We start from the raw sequence: 26055 nt of genomic DNA, 5'->3' as shown, positions 1-26055 counted from the left end.
TCGTAAAAAATTAAAAATTCTAGTTGCCTTTTTAATTAACCAAAAAATCGGAGGGCAACTAGGCTTCCTCCCCCGCTCTTTTTTTCTCAAAATCATTTGATCAAAATTATGAGAAAGCCATTTAGCCAAAAAAAAATGCAAATTTTGTTTTAATTATTCCTCTGCGGAGAGCCAAAATCAAAACATGCATTGATTCAAAAATGTTCAGAAATTAAATAAAAAAAAACAAGTTTTTTTAACTGAAAGTAAGGAGTGACATTAAAACTTAAAACGACCAGAAATTACTTCGTATATGAAAGAGGCTGCTTCCTCATCAACGCCCCGCTCTTTACGCTAAAGTTTTTTACTGTTTAAAAAGAAGAATTGAGAGAAAGAGTCAAACCTTAGCGTAAAGAGCGGGGCGTTGATGAGGAAGCAGCCTCTTTCATATACGAAGTAATTTCTGCTCGTTTTAAGTTTTAATGTCGCTCCTTACTTTCAGTTAAAAAAACTTGTTTTTTTTTATTTAATTTCTGGTTAAACTGCCATTTTCTCAGCCATTACTGCAAACACGTAAAGACGTGACATGCTTGGACTATATACAAGTAAAGATACCTCGTAATGAGCTCTTGAAAATTACCTCTATATGGACTATATGGACAATTGTAGAAGGGAGTGGGGTACAAAGGTGAATGACAGATTAGTGGTACATCAAAGTCAAATTTTTCAAATGGTCTGATATCAAGATAATTGTTGAGCATTGTTAAAACTGAGTGTATTTGCAAAGGCTTGTTTACTTTGAAACAGTCAATACAGATTAGGTGTAGCAGGAATGTCGAAAAAAGCTTCAGTCTTTCTATTAGACTAAATTAAACAAAAATCTTTTATGGAGCTTATTGCGTATATTTTAGTATAAACAGAGGCCATCAGACATTAACGTAAAAACTAATTTTCTTGATTGAATTAAAGTGCTGGGTTAAAAATTAAAACAAACAAAACTTATTGCTTCGCATATTGCGCAAGATATGTCTACAAAACTACCTTAGACAAGCTTACTCATTACGATTTTTTATATTTGTAGAATTATAAGAACTAGTGCTTTTGCCAAAAAATGAGCGTGCTTGAGTTTGCTTACAGAATCACAATTGTATCCCAATATTTTCGTTATCATGGCCAGTGAAAGAACATCGAAAGAACACTGCTGAGCCTCAAAACCAGCACCGACAAAACATAAGAATAGACAAAACTGATTCTCCACTCGACCTACGCTCATAAAAACATACCATTAAGCAATTCATAGAGTTCAAGTATTTAGGGAGCACTACCCTTGACATCGGCTCCTGTCACAGAGAAGTTAAGCTAAAATTTGGCCAGATAAATGTGTCTTTCAGGAAACTCATCCCAATTTGTGCTAACCAGCAATATTCTCTCCAACTTAAGCAGAAGCTGTTCAACAGCAACGTCTTCTTGGCGCTTTTCTATGATTCCATAACCTGTCATGCAGACAAAAACCTTAAAAAGAAACTCCCTGCATTCTAAAATAAATGTGTTTAAAACACATTCTAAACATCAATTAGATCCTGTTCATGACGAATGCTGGTCCACAACAGAATATGTCTCAGACACTGATTGCTGAAGGTACCAAATACTCGAATTGGAGGTACCATGAGCATGTCATTTGCATACCCGAAACGCGAGTGCCAAAGTTTATCCTGCAATAGCAGGTAAGCACCTCATAATACTTTACAAAGCAGCGAACGAACTGAAATTTCAAATGTCAAAGCTTCACTTCAAACTAAATTGGAGGATATTACGGCATATGCAGTGACGACGGCAACCGTTGAATATTCTTTTATCCCCAAGTGCCTTTGAAGTCACAAGAAGATCTAAAGTCTAAGGTAACGAAAAGCCGTTTTAATACATATAAACTAGTCTTTATTTTTTTTGCACCTTAGTCAAGGATTTTTTTGGCCCTTTGGAAAACTTTCTTTTTAATTTAGGTTGACTTTGTGTTTTCAATTAATTGTTAGTTCTGAGAATGGAACAGATACTAGAAAATCTCCATATTCAGTTATTTAACCTAGTTCTGTAGATATACCTTGCGTAATTTGTAAAAAAATATTTTATTCCGTTTCAACTTTTCAACTTAATTTCGTAAGAAATCCTTCTTTTTTAAATTGGTTGGCCATAAAGAGAAGATCTTTTATGAGGAGCATAGTTGTTAAGAATTTAATTTTCATCTGAAAATTAATCTCAAAACGAGGACCAGCTTTGTTAAATTTCACGAAACAAACAGTGAAGGAGATTTAAAAAGAAGATTCTTTGTTGCTTTTCATATCACTGCCCCATTCATGTGGTGAACCATCACTGTCACACCTAATGTTTGTATTTTTTATCTGGTTGCATATTGTTTTATCTAGCTGGTTCTTGCCTAGCTGGTCCTCTTTTTGAGAGCATTTTATTTTAGGCAATTCAGAAGCTTGAAAATGTCGTTTACGACATTAAGGCGCTAAGATAACTAAATAGAGAGTCATGATTTAACCTTCTAGATTGTCTTCCTTCCTTTTGCATATGTGATGGATAGATGGCGATGGGATATTTTTGCTGGTCAGGTGGAGCAAGAGCAGTGGAACAAGCATTGGTGGGACCTTCGTGCAACGTATCAGGGAATTATGCCTCCAGTGCTGCGAACAAACCAAGACCTTGATGCTGGTGCTAAATATCATACAGCAGCAAATGTCGAGTATAGCAGGTAAATATTTCAACTCATAGTTTTTTCAGTTTATTAGTAAACTTACAGGATTCTTTGTCCTTGTTATAAGGAGTCATGACAAAACTAACATGAAACTGAAACTTTTGGGGTACACTCAGGGGGCTGTAAAACTAAATCAAAAGACATATTTAATAATAAGATGGCCTCAGACTCACAGAAGATCACAAATTATATAGATTTTTTATTTACTTGACAAGCAATACCCTGCAAACTACCCGAAAATCCTATAATATTACCATTATTTGAATTTGTTCCACAAGGCTTCTCTTTTTCTGGAACTTTGGCTTAATGTCGAAATTCTGCCCAGAATTTAAATAGTAATCCCAAAATCTTAATTATTAAGCAGAAAAAAAAGAAATGGCCTTAAAAAATTCCTAAGCCTAGCTTGCTTGCTACATTAGTTACTTTGTCAAATGTTTTTTTTAACTTGCTGTCACTCTCCCGATGCCTGACTTCCGACTGGGTAAGAAGGTCTTTAATATGGCTTGCTGCAGACGCAAGGCCCAAGCTCTTCTGATGAAATAGTCAAACGAGCGATCAAAACAATTCAGATATGTTACTTAGAGTGCAAATGGTTACAATCAGATAGGCAGATGTGACAAGAGTCAGTAAGAACTTTGCTTTTGCTGCAGTTCTTCATTCTGCCAAGTTCTTCATTTGCAGTTCTTCATTCGCTACCATTCATTCTTACCTTATTTGAGAGTACTAATCAATGGAATTCTTCCAAAAGAGTATGATTGTATCTCTTTTTGTCCCTGCCAACGAAATCGGTATAATGGTAGCGATCTTAAATCCCTACCAAGCAAGTCCTTTTTTTCCTGGTAGTTCCACATGACAAGGGATAGAGCATTCCTCACACCTTGCATGGGACCTTTCTCACGAAACTATGTTTAGGAGATAGCGGAGTTTTCACAGCATTCTAGAGAAAGATAGCGGAGTCCTCACGCCACTCTATTGAGAGATACGGTATTCTTCGCGACATTTTATGGGACCTTTCTCGTGACATTGGCTTGGAAAATAGGACACTTTCTACTAGGCTTAGAACATAGGACGGAGCATACGACGACACTAACTAGGAATATAGGGGGGGAATACTCCGACAACGACTTGGACTAAATGGAGAGTATGACGACATTAGCACCTCCATTCTGTCTTTTTCGTGAGTATTTCCTGGGGGAAATTAATGGGAGAGCCACTTCCTTTTTTTTAAAGGCAAATCCGTAAATATCCTATTACGAATGTTATATTCCCAAGAGCGTTGTGAGTTACTAAATTTAAAATTGTTCTAGAAAATTTGATCGATTATGACATTTCGTTGTAAGGGTTGGTAAGTAAAAATTTTGTTGACGGAAGAAGAAAATATTAGCGTTTAGTCTTAGATACAGCAAAAATGGTATTCGTAATAGGCCATATAAGAGTCTGCCTCAAAAAAAAAGAAAGTGGCTCTTGCTAAAATTTCCCCTAGGAAATAACTACGAAAAAAAGAGAATGGGGACGCTAATGTCGTCGTATTCCCCCTATAGTCTAAGCTAATGTCGGCGTATTCCCCCCTGTGTTCCACACTAATGTCGTCAGATTTCAACCATGGTCCAAGCTAATCTCGTAGAAAATACTCTATAGTCCAAGCCAATGTTCTGGGAAAGGTCCCATACAATGTCGCAAAGAATACCCTATCTCTCAATAAAGGGTCATGTGGACTCCCCTATCTCCCTATAGAAAATCGTTAAAACTTCGCTATCTTCTTAAACAATGTCGTGAGAAAGGTCCCATTCAATTTCGTGAGGAATACTCTATCCCTTGTCGTATGGAACTACCAGGAAAAAAGGAATTGAACGTGCTGGATAGGGATTAGCTGTAGTTAGATGGCAGAATCATAAGGTTCTGTAGCAATTGATATCCCATACGATCATCCAGTTTTTGAATTCTATCAATTTAGCTTCTGATGTCATATTCGCAGAAAGCGCTTATATATTTGATGTTTGGCTTGGGGCTGTAAACTTCACGAATCCCAAATAACCCATAATTTTACCATTTGTTACAGCGTTGGAATCACTATAAAACACTAAAATTCTCATTATTTTCATTTTTAACTATATGTAGATTGTCCAATCGCCTAGCTTTCGAAATGAAAACTTTGTATATTGAGTGCTTTCTTCGCTTCAACATAGTAACTGGTTAATTATTCAAAAAAGTAATGCTTTTCAAACCTTTCTAGAATCATGACTAACCCTAAGGCCCGTCTGTTATTGCAGTCATTTCAAGAAATTTCTTAGTTACTGAAAAAAAAATCAGGTTTCGATTTGCATACTTTTTGAAGTTTCAACGACTTGCGTGATGACTTACGACTTGCGTTTCAACTGCAAAATGCCTTGTAAGCTCGGGTGACACCAAACACAGGACAATTCCCTAAGGACTTAGGCAGGCAGAGTAAGTGTCATCAAACCCATTTCCCGCAATCCAGTCACAGAAATCTAAAAATAGAACTTTTTGCCTAAGCCATGGGGGGTGGCCGCCCTAATTGCCCCATGGATCCGCTACTACTCCCATTTCATATGCTGCTGGACATAAATATATTAACTTATCACAAAGATTTTATCACATATTCTAATAGTTTTAGCACAAGTGAATCAAATTGGAACTGAATTAATTTCACATACAAAATTACGTAAATTCTATAAGCCATTCTCCCAGTTTTAACATACTTGTTATCTGTTATTTTGTTATCTTGTTGAATGAAAACTAATATTTCTTCAATAGCGTATTAGGTTCTTAATTAAGGCCAAGTATTTTAAAACTTAATAGTGTGTTGCCATTTTGTTTAGTAGCTGACCACTTTAATATTGAAGGTTTCTATAATACCAAGCAACTGGGGATAAATTTGATTCGACTTTGATTGAATTGTTTTTTTTTTTTACCCGAAAAACAATACCTTCTTGAATAATCGTTGTTTCTTTCAATTTTTCTAAATTTCGTTGATTGTTCCTCATTTAGGCTTAGCACTATTACTTCATCGATCTCTGAACATTTGGTACAAGAAAACACCAAATTTCCCAAGGTAACTAATGGGAAAACAAACAAATCGCTTTTTTGTATTTCATTATTGTCTCTTTGAGCCCTACTAACGACAGTTAATAAAGTCATTTTGTTTTGTAGATATTTCGTTGCTCACATTTTGCAATTTCAACTCCATAAATCTTTGTGTGAAATTGCTGGCCAATTTGACGAAAATGACCCAAATAAACCTTTGTATCGCTGTGACATTGATGGAAATGCTGAAGCTGGAGAGAAAATTAGGTATCACTCATTATATTTCTAAAATTTCTCCTATACTAAAATACGCTAATTTTATATAAAATAGGCAAAATTTTACCAATATCTTAGGATATGACATAATGTATTACGAGCAAACCAGAGAACCATGGTAAAAATATAAACAATAACAAAATAAACTAATTAAAATCCATTCAAAATTCACAACTATAAATGTGACTTTGGTTATGATAACCTACATGATTTCAAAGGGTTCTCTGTTTACCCAAAGGAGTTGCTTCAACCATCTGATAGTCACTCAAAGCTTACTCATATCTTGCTCCTATTGTCTCCTGTTCCTTGAAATTTTAAACCCTGAACTCCCGCAGTATTTTACATTACCACATCAATAGGAATACTCTCATACTTGCATTAGCTTATTGTGCATAACCTTGTTTTCCAGCAATACCAATATTTTTCGTCAATCAGGTATCAAAATAACATATTGTAATAATCGTAAATTCTCAGAAGAGCAAAAAAAAACCTTGCAACTTTTTTATTTCCCCTCTGAGAACCGTAAAACAAAATCGGATCGACAATATAAATTCGATACATGTCAATATATTGTTGTTTTACGGTTATCGGAAGAGAACTAAAAAGGTTGTGAGGTTTTATTTGTTCCTCTGAAAGTTTTTAATTATGGTGATACTTCCTTTTGATATACGACTGACTATTTTATTTTTAATGCAGAGAAAGCAATAAGCTCTTTTTTGATAAAATCCTGATTTTATGTACTTTTGTGCATTTTAAGTAAAAAACTAGTTAGAGAGAGTCCAGTATAAGTTTCTTCATCCCTGAAACTGAAAAAACAAAACATGAAGAAATTAAAAAGAAAACTTTGTACTTAAGGGACAAGATCCCCCTTGAATCTTACATAGTTGGATCTTTAATAACCTAACCTAGCCTGGTCTGTATTATAAATGTATACAAAATCCTTCACAGTAAACACAGAAATATTCGGCACATTTAAACCACTGAGAAAATGTGACTACAACTAACTGTTACGGATAATGAACTGTAAGTAAGGAGCGATGTTGCTCAATAGTAACCTCAAATATAAGAAACAGAATCTTAGTAACAATAGATCCATCAATAGTGACCAATCTTTAGATTTAGACGGCCATATAGGGGGTAAACTATTACAGCTACTAGTCTCTCAAGACACTATTGCGCGCACCTGGGTCTGAAGCAATACTATATCGTAGATTTACTGTACACCTCCGTTATAGGGTTTGCTTGTTACATCATAGAGAAATTTTTCCATCAAGAAGCAGGCTTCCGTTTCTTAAGAATCTAAGGTATAGGAAAAAACCTTCAGGGTCCACCAAATCAGGATTTCTTTGGTTTTTATGATTAAAAACACATGAGACTCCCAACAAATCTACATTTACATTTAAAAGAACCTTCAGGGCGCTCCCTCAAGTATAGAGATGGTCCTTGCATGGTCCATTCAAATATATTCATGTGTTTCCATCATTTTGTGTCAGAAAATTCTTAGCCATTTTCTATATGGAGAACAGCAATAGACATCAATTGATTTTACGGAACAAAAGTTTGTTGATATCTCGCTACTTCAAGAAAAAAGAAACCATACAATATTCTTCGCTGTCCCATTGTCTGTGCATATAAACAGATTCTCGGGTTTACCGACTCTTGAACATGCAACATATAACTGTCCATGGGAAAACAATCCGTATTCAGATCTATACCGCATTTTTCTAATGATTTATTGATGGTAATTGCTAATCGAATATTCCCTGTGTCCCCGTCGTCATTTATATATCCCCCATGTGCCCTTCCGGCGTCCCCTTTGTAGTTGTGTCCCTGTGTCCCGGTCGTCATGTATATTTCCTGTGTCCCGGTCGTCATTTGTGTCCCTGTGTCTCGGTCTGTACTTTCTCTTTGAGTGCCCCCGTAGTCATTTATATTCCCTATGTCCCTCTTGTCATTTGTGTCCCGGTGTCCCGGTCTGTAATTTTTCTTTGAGTGTCCCTGTCGTCATTTATATTCCTTTTTTCCTGGTGTCCCGGTCTGTAACATACGACAATAGATCAATTGTGTTGTAACTTTGTTCACGATCCCATTCTACACATGTAGAAATAGAAGCAGTACGATTAGGTGAAGGCATTCCCAAATGCTTGAGAAGTTTTTTTTTGCGATAGATAAGCACAAATCTTCAATCATAACTAAAGTGCAGTTATAAATTTCTGTTGCAAAGTCCAAGGCCATATCTGACCTTTCTAGCCGTATTCGGTGGAGTATATTCTCGGCCATTTGCGATTTGTATTTCTCCCATAACTCTGTAGGAGATGAAGGAGAGCAACTTTTGCCAGAAGACACGGGCCGTAATGTCATGTCTATGAACCGACGATTGTCTAGGATGTAAAGGCTGTTGTATCTAATCCCAAGATGGATTATATGTAAATGTATTAAATGACGAATCATTAATCTATAGGCATAATATTTCATTGTGCTGCGTTTCTTATCCATTTCTTTGTTAGTTGCTGGATTTATCAATTTAATATTAACTATATTTAATATCAATTTTCAATTTAATTTAATATAAAGTGATAGCCGTCGACTCCATCCCAAAAAATGATAGGATTTTGTAGGGCATCGTAGCATCGATGAGTTTAAGCAATTCTTGTCAACTGATTGTTTCGCCTATAAAGAATATTATCTCGAGGTAAGAACTGATCACCGACCATAACGATTGCCACTTCGTTAATAGTTGTGTATCAGTAGGCATCAATTCGATTGCTGTTTTGAACAGAAGCACTGAAATACATATCGCCGAATCTTTTTTTTACTATAATCTGCTAGGCAGTGATTATCCAAGTCAAGTCAACCTTATAAGAGTCAAAATCCCAAACCCAATCATCATCACTCTCATTTTCAGTTTTGATAAGTTTTGACTCTCGCTGTCCAGGTTGATTTTCATCTAACTGTGCGGTTTTGCGTTTTTTAGCCGCAAGCATTTTGGAATTAACTCTTTGAGCAGCTTCCTCGGCTGTTTCTTCTGCCATTGTAGGATTTATAATAAATTTTCTCTTTGAATTAACTATTTGAGCAGCTTCCTCGGCTGTTTCTTCTGTCATTTTAAGATCTATAAAAAAATTTATCTTTGAAACGCCTTCTTATACACTGATAATGACGTCGTATACAAAGCCTTTGACGTCATATACAAAGCTTTTGACGTCACATACAAACATACAAAATACATACATGAAGTCATAATGCTCAATCCTTATAATGACGTCAGTCGACACAAAAACAACTTATTTTTATATATATGTAGATTGGTTAAGTGTGAAGTTTAAGCTCCTCCACAACACTTGCCCGAGCTGCTGCTGTTGAAAAGAAGCTAGAAAATAGTTTTTACAGAATGAACCCGGTTACACTCTTCATCGAAATGATTGAGTTCGCGGTAATCATTATCGAAAACTAAAGCCTTTTCCCCCTTGCATATATAACAAACAGATCTTTTGATTCTAGACGAGATTCAAAGACGTCATAATAGAAACGTACAAATATATTTTACTTGCAATCAGTGTTTTAGTCACTTTATGTATGATGTTCCATGGCATTCAAAGAGAGGCAATCATAGTCCTCTTGAAGTTCATTACAGTAACAATACACTTCCAATAAAAAACATTCCAATGTAAAGGTTTTGAAGAGAAAAATTAAATTTTGGTGATACAGTTTGAATCAGTCAAACTACCAATATTTTTGAAAAGGGAATCACTTGTGGTCTACTGAACTTTTTGAGGTGTCAAAAGTCTTAGACAATAAACCTGCAATCTATCGTCACCGTGATATGAAAGATGACGAGACTCGTGGTGGTTTTTACGATTATGGATTACAAAAAGAAAAATAATGGAATGTATCAAATTGAAAAGATATTAAAGACCTGAACTCGCAAGAGTAAGAGGCAGTTTCTGGCTAGAGAGGCAGTTTCTGGCTAGTAAGAGGCACTGGCTAGAATAAAATTCTGATTTTGATTCTTGGATTGCGCTGAAGAAGTTTACAATTTCTGATTATTTGTATGTGAAATTCATGTCTAATGTCTCTAATCCACTCTATGACGATTTGAATAAAAACAAGCAATTTTCTGACAAAACTCTTCCCCGCCATCAAATTTGAGGGAAGGTAGGAAGTTGCTCTTGTTGATTGTATTTTAAAAATACATATGAAATCCTGAAAAAATACCGCACATATTAGATTGAAGTAAGTCCTTTGACTTCTTTGACGAGGGACAGGTTGCAAATTTTGACTTTGATGATTACTCCTTTACTATTGTATCCTACCAGGAATACAGCAACATGCATGAGCTGTGTGAAGTTATCAACAAAATAATTGCGAGTTGAAAAGTATGGCTTCACATTCAACTGTTAAACAGAACAGGGGAGAATTTACATCACTAATCCATTTGAGAATGAAAGAATGTCCTTCAATGAGGCCTTATGTAAGATTCTTGGTTTTAAAAATTGTACTATTGAAGCTAAAAAAATACTGTGGCCAGGATTATGTTATTTATGCAGACTATGCACCCGGCTTCTCATCAGACAATTGTATATATCTTTAACCATCCTTTGTCGAGACATGGAGGCTTGGTAATGCCAATGTCTCCCTTATAACTACTCTTGAACGAAAAACCAGTCACAAAAAAATTCACCACGAAAATTTCAGTCACTTTAATATTTTCCAGTTAACACTTAGTATTTAAAGCCCTGTCAGTTAACATTAAGAAGTGCATTGGCTGATTCTCTAGCAATAACAAAAGGTTTGTCAGTGATTATATGCCATTTTTAACCCATTCACTGAGATGGCTAATAGAAAAAATACTTTTGTTTGTCCTAATATTGATCGCTGTGTTTCAACTCTTGGAACACAGCAATTAGGTCATGGAATGGACTATTACAGGGTGTCAAAGAAGAAAAAGAAACCAAAAGTAAAAACTGTTAGATCGAAAAAGGATTTCTTTGCCTAGAAATGGCATATCTACCACATAAGGAATCTCATCCTTCATTTAACTTATCTCTAAAGCTTTTCAATGCAGAAAAAGTTGATGTGAGTGTAAAACAAGGTTACTATTAGCAATTTTATCTGCAACAACAGGTCTCTAAAACGTACATTTTCAAATTTATTCCGGTGAAGAGTACTTCATAGATATGATTTCTACATTTATAGATTTACATGTGATTGCCGAAAAATCTAACATTAAAAAACCAACTGAGTCCAAGGAGTTATTCATTGAAAATTTTGTACTGCACAATTTGCTTAGGCAAATCAGTGTCTACATAAATGGAACACTGGTGAGCACAAGCAACAATCTTTCAAATTATGCAGGTTATATACAATCCATTTTGATGAGTCCGATGTCCTATAAGCTTTTGAGAGGTATGGCTATTGGATATGAATAAAAAACGGACACTGACAGTAGCAGTATACTTAGACTAACTAGGATTTAGTCTAACAACTAAGGATTTACACTTGGTGGGGAAATAAATCATGAGATATTTATTATAACTCAATGATTACATCCCAATTTTAAGATTGCTATAAAGCTACAACTTAATCCGTCCAATTTTTATTTTGCGAAAAGTAGTTGGCACTGCACCTGATGTGAAAGTCTCTCTCGCCTCGGCAATACTTCAAGTACGAGAAAAAACAAGTTTTGAGTTATGTTGCTTTGGTAATTGAGAAATTAAGAGTTAGTGGAAATAATATCAAACTGCTCATTCTTCGTATACTCACGAATCAACGACATATTGCTACTGGTACACGTACCTACAGCAATTCGTCATTACCAATGATGAAAAACCTTAAAAACTTGCTCTGGCTTTTGCAAAAATACCAGTGCCGTTTGATCAAGGACAAATTCCCCGTATAAATTTGAAATGTTTGGACTTTCATATATTTTAAGTAAAGTAAATGGAAATCTACTCTACAATTTATCCTTTGTTAAATCCTATAGAACCTTTTATGAATTGAAAATACAATGCCTAGATCAAGATTCACAAGTATTTGAAAATGGTACAGCCGAAGAAATGTTCACAAGAACTCATGGTATTATTGTGTTGTGTTTTTTCAGTACTCAATATAAGACTATTGTCTGAAGGGGGATTGTGGGTTTAGAGTGTATCTCTGCTGAATCGTTGGAGGAAAATGTATTATTAATATCGCTAAATTAATTTGACAGCTATCGGTAAATTACCCTTGATGGCAGTTTTCTTTTAGACTTGGCACCATGAAAACAAATAAATAATCAATGTATTCAATTTCGATCCCTACATGGCCAAATAAAAGTCCTACTGCATACCCTTGAATTTCTTCGACCATGTTGAAAGCTTTAACAATATCCTTATCATGGTTAACAGTAGCCCATCAACTGTAAAGACGGGACATTTGCTACACCTCTTTCAAACAGCCAAAAATATTGAATTTTTTTATCCTCTTGGTCTACCGCATACATTCTACACGCCTCGTATCAAAAACTTTCTTGAGCAAAGCGAAAAATCTATTATTCGAAATCGGAGCCGAGTATGTGATTCATCAAGCAAATCTGCGGTTTTCATGCACTATTACATTTTATTTTCCGATGTCGTGTATATACTTTCAGTGAATTTCTTTGCATTTATAGTGACAATCCTCGATTGAATAACTTTCTATTTGAAAATACTCTTTCCTGCCTCAATATTATAAATTTTAGTGGGCTAAGAGTGAAATGCTTTTAAAAAATTTTTAAATTTGTTTATTAATAAAAGTTGTATGTAAAAAACTCTATATCCTTTAGATTTCTTCTTCAACAGATAGGTAAATCATCGTTAATGATTAATGGTGGCAGCTTGTCATGATTCAACTTGTATTCATATTGGCATGAAAAGTCAGGGTCATATTTTCTACAATTTAATGTAACTTCATTTTCATTATATCTCTTTGTAAAGTCAATAACACTATTCTGACTCATATTATAAAATTCATGTGTTTGAATTTGCTTATTTAAAGCAATGTCACACACAAGATTCTCATATGAAAAATCACTTTCTGTTACAGCCAAATAAAAGTCAATAGGCTTATAATCATAGTAGCTGGTATCTTTGCAGCGACGTCGTAAAAACCAGACTTTCTAACGTTCCTGCAATTAAAGCCTGGGCCAGGCTCTTCTTCTCAAAGCAGTTTAAAACCACGACGATACCTGTCTCTTAAAAATAAACTAAAATCATGTTAGGGTTTCTTGTCAGGGTGAGTATTTTCCCATTGATCACATTTATCATAGTGACAATCATAGCATAGCAAACCTTTAGTATCAGCGTCCTAAATCTCTTTGAGACAGAAATTATAGTCTTTAATTTGCACAGCATATCCCCTGTGTAATTTACCCAGATTTCATAAACTACACTTTCCATTATAGTCATCAACAAAAGTACAGTTCTCACAGGATGGCCAGCTATTCAACGTATAAAAGCGTAATGGGCATGTATAAAACATTTTCTTCTATGTTGACGGTCTCACTTTCAAAAAAAAAACTGACTGGGGAAATTAAATATCTTCTTGGAGGAGGAGCAATCGGGTTGCGTCACACATCAAACCAGTTTGGACAGGATTTTTTAAATGTTGATTTAATTCTTTTTGCCTCGTAAAATGGACGTCTAGGAAAGGGTTAAAAACAAAATCATAATAAGATTTTGTTTTGTTTCAATCAATATGTCTATAAATTCAGTAAATGCATCTGGGACGCGAGTTAAAGTTTCATGTAATAGTCCAAAGACGGAGACTCATTTCTTATTATATCGTTAAGCAATCTTTGAGAAAATGTTTACCTTTGAAGAGATAGCTCTAGAAAATAATCATTTAGGATCAAACATTTTTTTAAAATAACTAGATTCAGTATGATTTTTGCTTCTTAAATCCAGTCTTTTATAATCCTGACACTTTCACAAACGATTATAGACTAACAATAGATACCACTAATAACGAATCCACTTTTGTTTTGTAGATTGATTCAGATCGTTGTTTTCAATATATTTCGCTAATGTATTTAATCCGTCTTGTAATCTTTGTATGTCCATTGTATTAACTTTTGCTGCAAAGGATGAATGTTCTTCCGACTTGAATTTGCTTAATGATATGACCTATGGCGCAAACATCCCGTCCCATTCTAGGATTAGCCGGCAACTCCTTGTAATTTCTTCTGCCACACTAGGCACTGTAGGTTTAATTTTGCAATTGTTAGCGCTTTCTATATCCAATGGAGTAAAATTATCCATTACTAGGGAATAATATCCTTGATGTTGACATACCGAACTATTTTTTTAATACTGAAGAAACTCCCGCAAGATCATATCACCCTCGTCTTTGAATATTGGACTATGATCTTTTTTTGCAATCGGGACTTCTCCTCTGGACTAACGGACTCTAATATGCCCTATTACACAGAAACCAAAGAAATCGAATTAAAGAAACTATGACCTAACATCCGAGGAAATACTAATTCGGCAAACCCTGAAAGTTTTCCTTTACACTTTAGGTTTTTTAAGAAACAGACGCCTGGTTTTCAATGAAAATGTTCCCCTGTGTTGTAACAAGCAAACTCTATTACGCAGCTGTACTATACAAGTGCGCTATAGCATTGCATCAGACCCAGTTTTGCGTAATAGCGCCTTCAGTGACTAAGAGCTCTAATAGCTTAGCCCCTATCTGGCAGGATAAATCCAAATGGCAGTCACTACTTCCATCAATAGAATCGAATCTTGATGCTTATTAGAAACGTATAAAGTTCATCAAGGTTAACTTTACCCACAAAAATTACGAGCCTGAGAAAATCTGCCCAATTTTTGAAAATGGAAAAATACTCTAAAACTTCATGTGATCTTCATTAAAGTAAGACCATCATATTCAGCTTATCAGAGAACCCTGCTGTATAGGCCACAAGGTCCCATATGGCCTGCAAAATTTTGAATTTTGCATATTTTTTCGTCACGGATGTGTGTTTATTTGTTTGTTTGTTCGTATTTTTTTTTCCTTTTTTTTGCTTGTTTTTGCCGGGAATGATAGTAATGAACCGGTGTTCCTAAACAATTAGGAGAGGTTTCATTTGATTGGATATCAAAAGTTCTAGTTCTCTTTATAACTGACAAAAAAATTTCAAGGAGGTTAGCCCTCCTCCCATGCCCCTTTTTCCCCGAAGTCACCGTATCAAAATTTTGTGATTACCATTTTATTCAGCATAACCAGAATATCCAATAGCTAGTTCTCTGAGGGCGAATTGACCCCCCACAGTGTTCGGGGGAAAGGCTGCTAGCTGTAAACTTTCCTCATTGTTTACATACAGCATTGGCTATTGTTGTGTATTCAGATATTTTTCTAAGGGTGGGGTTTCTGATAAGCAGTCAGGGTTACGTGGGAGGATATCTCCATGAAGGGATTTTTCACGGAGGAAGGGAAGCTCCCATGGAGGGGAGCCGGATATTCCGGCATAATTTAAAACACGATTAGAAATTAAAGGAAAAAAAACAGTTTTTTTTCAAACTGATATTAAAGAGCAACATGAAAACTTAAAACGAACAGAAATTATTGTGTATATGAGAGGGTATGCCCCTTCCTCTGTACCTTGCTCATTACGCTGAAGTTTTTTTTAGGGACTTTTGAAAAGCTTATCATTCTAATTAAACGGCCTTTATGTTTCTCGAGTCATTCTTAAATAATTGGAACAAAAAAAAAAATCAAAATTTAGCGTAGAGAGCGAGGTAGTAATGAAGCGGAAGCCCCCTGATATACCTAATAACTTTAATTGGTTTTAAATAATAATAATAATCCTTAGTTTCAGTTGAAAAGGCTTGTTTTTTTTTCATTTAATAACAAAAAGGCTTATGGGGTTGACAAGTATAGTGATTTCTTCCATTATTTTAAGTGCGTATACGTAGGAATGATAAATTGAGATTTTCATAAAAATGTAAAATATTTTAAGCTTAAAAGTCAGCGTAAAAACATTCAAAAGGAGCGTTAACTTAGAAGAAAGTCATAGTTTTAAATCTGGTACACAATACACTTCTGTTGAATAAGTATGTCTCTTTATCAAACAGTTTGTGGTGAAGAGCTGTAAGTAAGGAGCGATACAGTTCAGTAGTAACCGAAACTGTAAGAAACAGAGCCTTGATAATAATAGAATTTTGATGCTTATTCAAAATAATTTTTACATTCTTCAATTGTTACAATAAATTAACAATATTCTTTAGTTGGGGGGAGCAAATGTTTGTTAAATGAAGAGGGGAAAGGACAAATTTGTTTTTTCTTTTTTTTTAATAGAAATTCCCAAAAAAGACATTTTTCAATAATATTACCTCCAAACTATATTCCTAAATCCTGGGGGGGCATACAATCGAGAGGAAAATATCTCCCACACCGCCAAAATGGTACCACCAATTGTCAGCTACGACCAATTAACAAGACCTTGCCCATATACAAAACCACCATAATCTAAAGCTTGGCCTAAATTTCAAATTTGAGAATTTTTTCTTGCTACTCTCTATTTTGAGGGGAAATGGGAATGTTACAGATGTACCACACGTGGCAAGATTCAGAAGAAGCAAGTAATTGCTCATGTCTCCCCACTTAATTTTTGCAATGCTATTTATCAGGCTAAATGCTATAGCACAAAGCTTCTGAAACATTTTTGCTGCAGAACTCTTTAAATTTACTATTACTTTTTTCTAATTACTGACATTAGCTACAAAGGTACAGTGCTACATAATTAGTTATACATTTGACCTTTGTCAGAGGATAAACGGACGCCATAACGAAGGGTTCATAAATCATAGGTTTCGAATCATAGGTTTCGATTTATTCCAAGTTCACTCAACAGCAAATGTTGAGTGAACTTGGACAATACAAACGATTTGGACAAATGTTGGAAAAATCACGCACGCCTTGCTGGAAAATTACTGTAAATCGAATAAGTGGAAAAAATAGTCACAAAACACCTAAAATAAACTTTTATTTCAAAATAAATTGATCAAATTATACCCCGTACAACGCAGCTCATCACGTAAAAGAATGTTTAGACATTTTCGAGAGTTGAAACCTGTGCATTGGGAAGAACGGGAGGATATGACTAATTATTTCAAGAAATGAGTATCAAAAATGCCCAAGTGAGATTAAAACTAAAAATACTGGGTTTTAGAGAAACACTAGGAACTCCCTCCTTCCTTCCTCCGATTTTGTCCTTCTATATCGTTTATTAACATAATAGACTATTAAATTTTAATATGAAATTTAATATTTTATGAAAATATGTTGCAATCATATATTATAACGGCATTGAAGTTTTTTTCAGGATATTATTTTTGACAAAAAATTCATTTATCGTTTTAGACTATTGCTTGCCGCAGGATCTTCCATACCATGGCCTAATCTGCTAGAATCTATAATAGGAGAAAGAGAACTTAATGCCTCAGCTATTCTATTGTATTTCAAGCCACTTTCTGATTGGCTGGATGAGCAATTAACCGATGATGACATTGGCTGGGATCCATCAAGAGTTGATGATTGGTTTTTACCAAAAGAATTAGGCAGCGATGACACGGTGGCCATTATTGTTGGATCAGTTATTGCTGCCTTAGTTCTGCTTACTTTGGTCGGATATTTTGTCGGTCGAAGCCGTGCAGAGAAGAAAGCGAAAAGAGAAAACGAAATGCGGGAGGCACAAGACTACGCAGAAAACAATGATGCATATCTAAGTGATGGAAACAATGCTAGTCTTTAGTCACTTGTTTTAGCTGATTAATTCTGTTTACAAATCATAATTTAAACATATTACAAGATCAATAAACAATATTAACCTATGGCTCGAGCTATATAAGCTGTTTAAAGCAGAATTTGATTCTGTTTTTGGATAGCTAATACCAATTGCAAAAAATTTGATGAAGGATGAAAATACCATTCAATTGTAAAGGTGCAACCAATACAAATGATCGTGAATATTCTTTTTTCAATAAATAAAATGTCATAAACCGATAAAATGAATCCTTTAAAATATGACATATTAACACTATATCAAATCACGTCCTTTTCTTTCCATGCTGTCGCGGAATCAGATTCACTGCAAAAAAAAATTTGGGTTGTAAAAAATTCTTTTAAAATCATAAAATAGATATATACTCCAAAAAGGTCATAAATCGATTTTGACATACCCATCTTTTTTAAAGCATGCTTTCATTGTTAATTTCAGAATCCTTAGCTTTTTTTTTAATGTGGTCTCTGTTGCATGCTACTCTGAAACAATCGAAATCAAACTGCAGAAAGGCTGACATTTTTATTCCAACAACAAGATGGACAGGAACTGTACAACTAATATTGCTTACCAAGGTTGTGAAATTAAAGGTCTAAATACATAACTTGAGACGCTGAAAGAGATCCGCAGAAGCTTAGGACACTGGCCGCAATAACAACTACAGTCGTGCTTCCAACAGCGGCAATTATAGACCCCATAAAAGTAGACAGTAGAAACTGTGCAAGAAAAACCATACTGCTGACAACTGCAACGTCTGTCCCAAGGCCTCTGATATAGATGTCTCCTTGCCTTTCACCTTGTGTGGAAACTGAAAACTAAAAAAAAGAATATGTTTTTACTATTGGATAAATAAATTGATCCCGCATGATAAAATCATCTTAAACGGTTTCGAAAGATGAAGGCAAAGATTACTAGAATATATATTCAGGGTTTAATCAAGAATTCTTATACAGTAGATTCAAAATTTGAATTTTGCAAAAAATTGTGATCTCTAAATTTATGGTTCGACCAAAATCTTAAAATAAGCTTAAGCTTGCTAGCAATAGGTCATGACTGACTGTATGTTTTAAATACAATCTGTAAGTATAACCAAGAACATCTTGAAGAATAAAATAGTGTTCTGACGTACTTTCACCGATTTAAATAAAAAAAAAACTGTATTGTAAATTAGCAAATTAATAAGCTTGGCAAGTATTGAGGCACCAAGGCACATTAAGTTTCTTGCAATTATCGTCATTGTTGTATTACTAGCATAAAGTATTGTGGAAATTTCAGCTGCAATGACTGCGAACCACGTAATAAAATTCGGCACTAATCTTAGGAATTAATAAATAATGTTATAGCTTTTATCTTCCATGAATACCCATATTCGGTATGTTGTTCTAGTCTAGGACACAAGAGACAGTAAAACGTTCCTGAAAGAAATTTGTATGCTTCTATTAAAAACGTTACGAATCAGGAATTAATTAAGAATGAATCTCTTATTTGTGACTGGGTGACTAAGATTTATACTCATTTTTAAACTCATTTTAATGAGTATTTAAAAGAGTAAGACTCATTTAAGTTAATTTTCAAACAGTTCGTAGTATCAAAGAGTTCGTGGTAACGAACTGTAGTAAGGAGCGATCCGGCTCAATACTAACTAAAACTCTAAAAAATGGAATTTTGATACCAATAGTTACATCAAAAGAATCACATTTTAATGCTGATTTTGAATATATAAGTTTCATCAAGTTTAGTCTTACCTATCAAAAGTTACGAAAATTTGCCTTATTTTAGAAAATAGGGGGAAACACCCCCTAAAAGTGATAGAATCTTAACGAAAATCACACCATCATATTCAGCATATGAGAGAACCCTATTGTAGAAGTTTCAAGCTCCTATATACAAAAACGTGGAATTTTGTATTTTTTGCCAGAAGGCAGATCACGGATGCGTGTTTATTTGTTTCTTCGTTTTTTGTTTTTGTTTTTTCCCAGGGGTGATCGTATCGACTCAGTGGCCCTAGAATGTTGCGAGAGGTCTCATTCTAATGGAAATGAAAAGTTCTAGTGCCCTTTTTAAGTGACCGAAAAAATTGGAGGGCACTTAGGCCCCCTCCCACGCTAATTATTTTCCCAAAGTCACCAGATCAAAATTCTGAGATAACCATTTTATTCAGCGTAGTCTAAAAATCTTATAACTATGTCTTTGGGGACGACTTACTCCCCTACAGTCCCCGTGGGAGGAGCTACAAGTTACAAACTTTGACCAGTGCTTACATACAGTAATGGTTATTTGGAAGTATACAGACGTTTTCAGGGGGATTTTTAGGTTGGAGGGGAGGGGTTGGAGAAGAGGGGGATATGTTGTGGGAACTTTCCATCGAGGAATTTGTCATTGGGGAAGAAAATTTCCATGAAGGGAGCGCAGGATTTTCTAGCATTATCCAAAAAAAAAAACAATGAAAAAATGAATATGAAAAAGTTTTTTTCAACTGGAAGTAAGGAGCAGCATTAAAACTTAAAACGAACAGATTTTATTATGCATATGAGGGGCACACCTCCTCCTAATACCTCGCTCTTTACGCTAAAGTATTTTTAGTAATTTCAACTATTTATTCTACGGCTTTTGTGATTCAGGGGCCATTCTTAAGGAATTGGGACAAAATTTAAGCTTTAGTGTAAAGAGCGAGGTACTGACCCTTCATATCCGTAATAAAAACGTGAGAATACAAAAGTTCGTTACGTAAGCTAATTTGTAAGTTACATATATCGTTTACTAATAAAAATATTCGTAAAAAATTAAAAGTTCTAGTGGCCTTTCTAAGTAACCAAGAAATCGGAGGGCAACTAGGCCTCCTCCCCCGCTCTTTTTTTCTCTAAATCATTCGATCAAAACTATGAGAAAGCCATTTAGCCAAAAAAATAAATTTGCAAATTTCGTTTTAATTATTTATCTGCGGAGAGCCAAAATTAAAACATGTATTGATTCAAAAACGTTCAGAAATTAAATAAAAAAAACAAGTTTTTTTTTAACTGAAAGTAAGTAGCGACATTAGAACTTAAAACGAACAGAAATTACTTCGTATATGAAAGATGGTGCTTCCTCATCAACGCCCCGCTCTTTACGCTAAAGTTTTTTACTGTTAAAGTAGAGTTGAGAGAAAGAGTGAGAGAAAGAGTCAAACTTTAGCGTAAAGAGCGGGGCGTTGATGAGGAAGCAGCCCCTTTCATATACGAAGTAATTTCTGTTCATTTTAAGTTCTAATGTCGCTCCTTACTTTCAGTTAAAAAAACTTGTTTTTTTTTATTTAATATCATTTCAGTTTTATAATTTTATCAATAAGATCTGAGGAAATTTGTTCAAGGAGATTTCGCACTTGTTGAGATATACGGGGCAAGTTTCTTTTATGTACTTTTAAAAATATTGCTCTCTAAACTGTCTGAACTACCATTACGTTTCTCTCTCGAGGACGATATTATGCGCTCTACAGAATATCTTAAGCATTGGAACACAATCTTTTCCCAAAATCCTTACAGGAGATGAGCCAATCCAGATTGGTAAAACAATTTTTATGTTACAGTAAATGTAGGAAATTGGATAAGTACAGGAGTATTGGCGGCATCACTTCTGTTTGGCTAAATATTCACATTCTTTGACATGTCATCATGTTTTTCCCAGAGCTCATTGACTTTAAAAACAAGGAGTAGCCGAAACTACTTGTCCAACGATTGGGGTTTCAGTAAGCGTTTGACTGCAGCAGGTGGCAATTCTGCTCTCTACGCGTGCTAAATTTAAACCAGAGCTCTCACCTGATCAACAGCTCACGGTAAAAAATGACAAGTAAGGAGGGACCTTTGTCAGTGAAAACTGAAAGCCCCAAGAAGATAGAATGTCATTGACATGGCAAACGACTTATATTTCATTCATGGTTCCAGATAAGCTAGGTTCATTGACTTTAAATTCGATGTTCAAAATTTATTGCAAAAAAAACTTGTGCAATTTTAGATATAGGAGAAAACAGCCCCTAAAAGAATTTGATCTTTGCAAAAATTACACCATCAAATTCAAGATACCTGAGAACCGAATACACAACGAAATTTTCAAGACATTGTCTACAAATTGTTCAGTTTTCTATTCTGCCTAAGAAGGATGGCCAGGGAAGTTTTTTCCTTTCTTTTTTACCCAGGGTGATCAGCTGAACCCGTTTGGAGAATATCACGCGGGAGCTCACTAAAATAAAAAATTGAAATTACAAGGCTATTTTCAAGTAAGAAAAGTAATTGGCACTTTGTATGAACAGAGGGGTGTATAAACTTCAGGAGGGGGGGCTCTATATATCAAAGATGAAAGTTCTATTGCCCTTTTTAAAAGTGGAAAGTGAATGAATGGTAACGAGCTCTTCTGCTGTGACCTTTTCTGCTATCAAAACCCTTTATTTCGTTTTGAAAGGGATTTGGGAGTTTTCAGGCATTTGTCTCCGGCCTAATTGTCTGCGGTAGCTCTGGTTCCTTGTAGGTTTGAGTTTATTGTTAATATTAAAGTCATGTATATTTTAGAACTTAAGTTTTCATCTATAGTAGTATTGATTACATTTATTTTCTATGTGATTGTTTACTCTAATTTCTTGTCATTTTTGTTTTATTTTCTTTTTTTATAGTAATTTATCTTTGTCCTAAATTTTAATTATCATAAGACTTCATTTCTGCTCGTTTTAGATTTTAATATGGCTTTTTGTTTTTATTTGGAAAGGTTTTTTTTTTAGAATTTTTTTTCATCAATTGCAAAAAGGAGCCTTAATGCCATGACAGAAATAAAATAGTAACAATAGCTAATCAATGAACTTTTATATAAAAAATTGCTAAAGTTAAAAGACTCGTCTTTAATACCTCCATACTTCCTATAATATTTACTATGATGGTTTTTGCCTGTCATCTTATATTATATTAACATTTTCCCACAATCAGACTTATCAGTAGGTCTTCGGTATATTTCATGTAGCTAAAGATCTTACTTTTGAATCCTTCGGGTCCTTTGAATCCTTTGCTTTATCCGAAAAAGAGAGGTCTTTTAGAATGAAATTTGACAACCTCACACGCATTAAAACTTAAACTGTCACACAATAATACTTAATTGGTAAAGCTGCTGCAGGACATAGATCTGAATTCTTCAATTTCAATAAAACAGTTAGTAGTAACGAACTGTAGTAAGGAGTGACCCGGCTCAACAGTAACCGAAACTCTAAAAGACGGAATTTGGATACCAATAGTTAAATCAAAAGAATTGTAATTTAATGCTGATTTTAAATATATAAGTTTCATCAAGTTTAGTCTTACCCATCAAAAGTTACGAACCTGAGAAAATCTGCCTTATTTTAGAAAATAACGGGAAACACCCCCTAAAAGCCATAAAATCTTAACAAAAATCACACCATCAGATTCAGTGTATCAGAGAACCCTACTATAGAAGTATCAAACTCCTATCTACGAAAACGTGGAATTTTGTATTTATTGCCAGAAGATCACGGATGCGTGTTTATTTGTTGTTTTTTTTTCCCCTTTGCCCCGGGTGATCGCATCGACCCGGAGGTCCTAGAATGTTAGAAATAGTGGACCCGGTGGTCCACTATTTCCCCAAAATATATCCAATCAAAACTTTGAGATAGCGACTGTGTTCAACACAATTGGAAAGTCAATAAATTATGTCTTTCAGGGTGAAAATCCCCTCCCCCATACACAGTCCTCAGGGCAAGGGTGGTAAGCTATGCCTTGGGGGCATATAAGGTTTTATAGAAAGGTTGATCCTATAAACTTCGGAGGGGGCTCTTTGGATTGGTAATCAGAAATTCTAGTGTCCTATTCAAGATTTAGAGGGAGCGAAGTGTGGATCCCCCCAAACCCTCGTATTTTTTCGTAATGTATCTATAAGAAATTTTGAGATGGCCATTTGTGCCATCTCATGATGGCAATGAGAACAGCTCATTCGATTGGAAATTCAAAGGGTTAGTGGACTTTTTAATAGTCGAAAGTGATTGGAGGGTAACAAACCCTTCCTCCTACGTTCGCCATTTCTCCAAACATAACCAATCAAAATTTTAGGTGCCATATTGCTGAACATAATTGAAAGGTCTGGTTATTATGTATTTAAGGATTCAAACCCCCAACCTCACAGCCCTCAGGGCAAGAGTTGTAAGTTATGCCCTGGGGGCATATAAGGTATATATAGAAAGGTTGATCGTGTAGAATTCGGAGGGGGTTCATTGGATTGGTGATAAGGAGTTCTAGTGCCCTTTTTAAGATTCAGAGTGATCAGAGGCGGGATACCCTTCCCTCCTCACACACCTTGTACTTTCCTGAAATGCATCTGGCAGATATTCTTAGATAGCCATTTGTTGTCGTAAAAACTTCGAAAAGAGCTCATTCGATTGGATATTGGAAAGGCTAGTGCACTTTTTGATAGTTGAAAGTGTTTGGAGGGCAGCTAGTCCCCATCCCAAGCCTACCATTTCCCCAAACTCATTCAATCAAAATTTTATGATAGCCATTTTGTTCAACGTAATTGAAAGGTTCATAAATTATGTCCGTAAGCCCTCAAGGCAAAGGCTGTTAGTTATGACCTGGGGGCATATAAGGTTATATAGAAAGGGTGATCGTATGAACTTTGGAGGGGGCTGATTGGATTGCTAACCAGAAGTTTTAGTGTTTTTTTTAAGATTGAGAGTGGTCTGGAAATTACGTCTTTGACAACCCCTCATACCTTCTCAAGACCGGAAAATAATTTGCACTTTACTGAAAAAAATGGCTATGGATTGTCAGTTTAATATATATATATATATATATATATATATATATATATATATATATATATATATATATATAAAAATAAGCTGTCTGTCTGTCTGTGGATGGATCAGGTGACGTCACCTGAAAAAACTGGATCAGGTGACGTCAAAACTGAAAAAACTAAAAAAAGGCAAAAACTACAAAAAAACTAAAAACTAATAAAAAAAATAAAAAAGCTAAAAAACTAAAAAAACTAACAAAAGGCAAAAACTACAAAAAAAAACTAAAAACTAATAAAAAAGCTAAAAAACTAAAAAAACTAAAAAAAAGGCAAAAACTACAAAAAAAACTAAAAACTAATAAAAAAAATAAAAAAGCTAAAAAACTAAAAAAACTTAAAAAACTAAAAAAAGGTAAAAAACTAAAAAAAACTAACTACAAAAAACTAAAAACTAATAAAAAAAAATAAAAAAGCTAAAAAACTAAAAAAACTAAAAAAAGGCAAAAACTACAAAAAACTAAAAACTAATAAAAAAGCTAAAAAACTAAAAAAACTAAAAAATCATCTAAAAAACTAAAAAAAACTAAAAAAGGTAAAAACTAAAAGAACTAAAAAAGAAAAAAATAAATGACGACACTCAAAGAGAAAGCGACCAGGACAAAAGGAATGTTCGATTAGCAATCAACAAAGCACCGGGACACAGGGAGTATAAATGACGACCAGGACATAAGTAAAAAAAAAACTAACAAAACTAAAAAGAAGGTAAAAACTACAAAAAAACTAAAAAGAAAAAAAACTAAAAACTAATAAAAAAACTAAAAAATCTAAAAATCTAAATAAACTAAAAAAGAAAAAAAAGGAAAAAAATAAAGGAGAAAAACAAAACTAAAAAACGAATGTATATACAGACCGGGACACCGGGATACAAATGACGACCGGGACACAGGGAATATAAATGACGACCGGGACACAGGGACACAACTACAACGGGGACACCGGGGGAAACAGGGGGATATAAATGACGACCGGGACACCGGGACAGGGAATGGTCGATTAGCAATCACCATCAACAAAGTTCAAGGGCAATCATTAGAATCATGAGGTATAGATCTGAATACAGATTGTTTTCCCATGGACCATTATATGTTGCATGTTCAAGAGTCGGTAAACCTGACAATCTATTTGGATCAGGTGACGTCACCTGAAAAAACTGGATCAGGTGACGTCAAAACTGAAAAAACTAAAAAAAGGCAAAAACTACAAAAAAAACTAAAAACTAATAAAAAAAATAAAAAAGCTAAAAAACTAAAAAAAGCTAAATAAAGGCAAAAACTACAAAAAAACTAAAAACTAATAAAAAAGCTAAAAAACTAAAAGAACTAAAAAAAGGCAAAAACTACAAAAAAAAACTAAAAACTAATAAAAAAAATAAAAAAGC

At 34.6% G+C, this 26055-nt stretch overlaps 2 protein-coding genes across 2 annotated transcripts in view; one reads left to right on the top strand and one right to left on the bottom strand.

Moving 5' to 3' along the window:
• The window catches only part of LOC136040864 (angiotensin-converting enzyme-like), a 93307-nt gene extending 75403 nt beyond the window's left edge, over window positions 1-17904 (top strand). Inside the window, exons 14-16 of the mRNA XM_065725248.1 lie at window positions 2529-2731; window positions 5906-6046; window positions 17435-17904. Coding sequence (XP_065581320.1) covers window positions 2529-2731; window positions 5906-6046; window positions 17435-17825 — 735 coding nt within the window. The 3' untranslated portion in view covers window positions 17826-17904. The remainder of the gene's footprint in view (window positions 1-2528; window positions 2732-5905; window positions 6047-17434) is intronic.
• A 451-nt stretch (window positions 17905-18355) lies between these two features.
• LOC136040867 (proton-associated sugar transporter A-like) overlaps window positions 18356-26055 on the bottom strand; it is a 134325-nt gene continuing 126625 nt past the window's right edge. Inside the window, exon 11 of the mRNA XM_065725253.1 lies at window positions 18356-18667. Coding sequence (XP_065581325.1) covers window positions 18437-18667 — 231 coding nt within the window. The 3' untranslated portion in view covers window positions 18356-18436. The remainder of the gene's footprint in view (window positions 18668-26055) is intronic.

This window comes from Artemia franciscana, chromosome 21 (assembly GCF_032884065.1).
Source record: "Artemia franciscana chromosome 21, ASM3288406v1, whole genome shotgun sequence".
Lineage (NCBI taxonomy): Eukaryota > Metazoa > Arthropoda > Branchiopoda > Anostraca > Artemiidae > Artemia > Artemia franciscana.
Note: the sequence above shows the minus strand (reverse complement) of the source record. Positions and strands in the feature narration are given on the sequence as shown.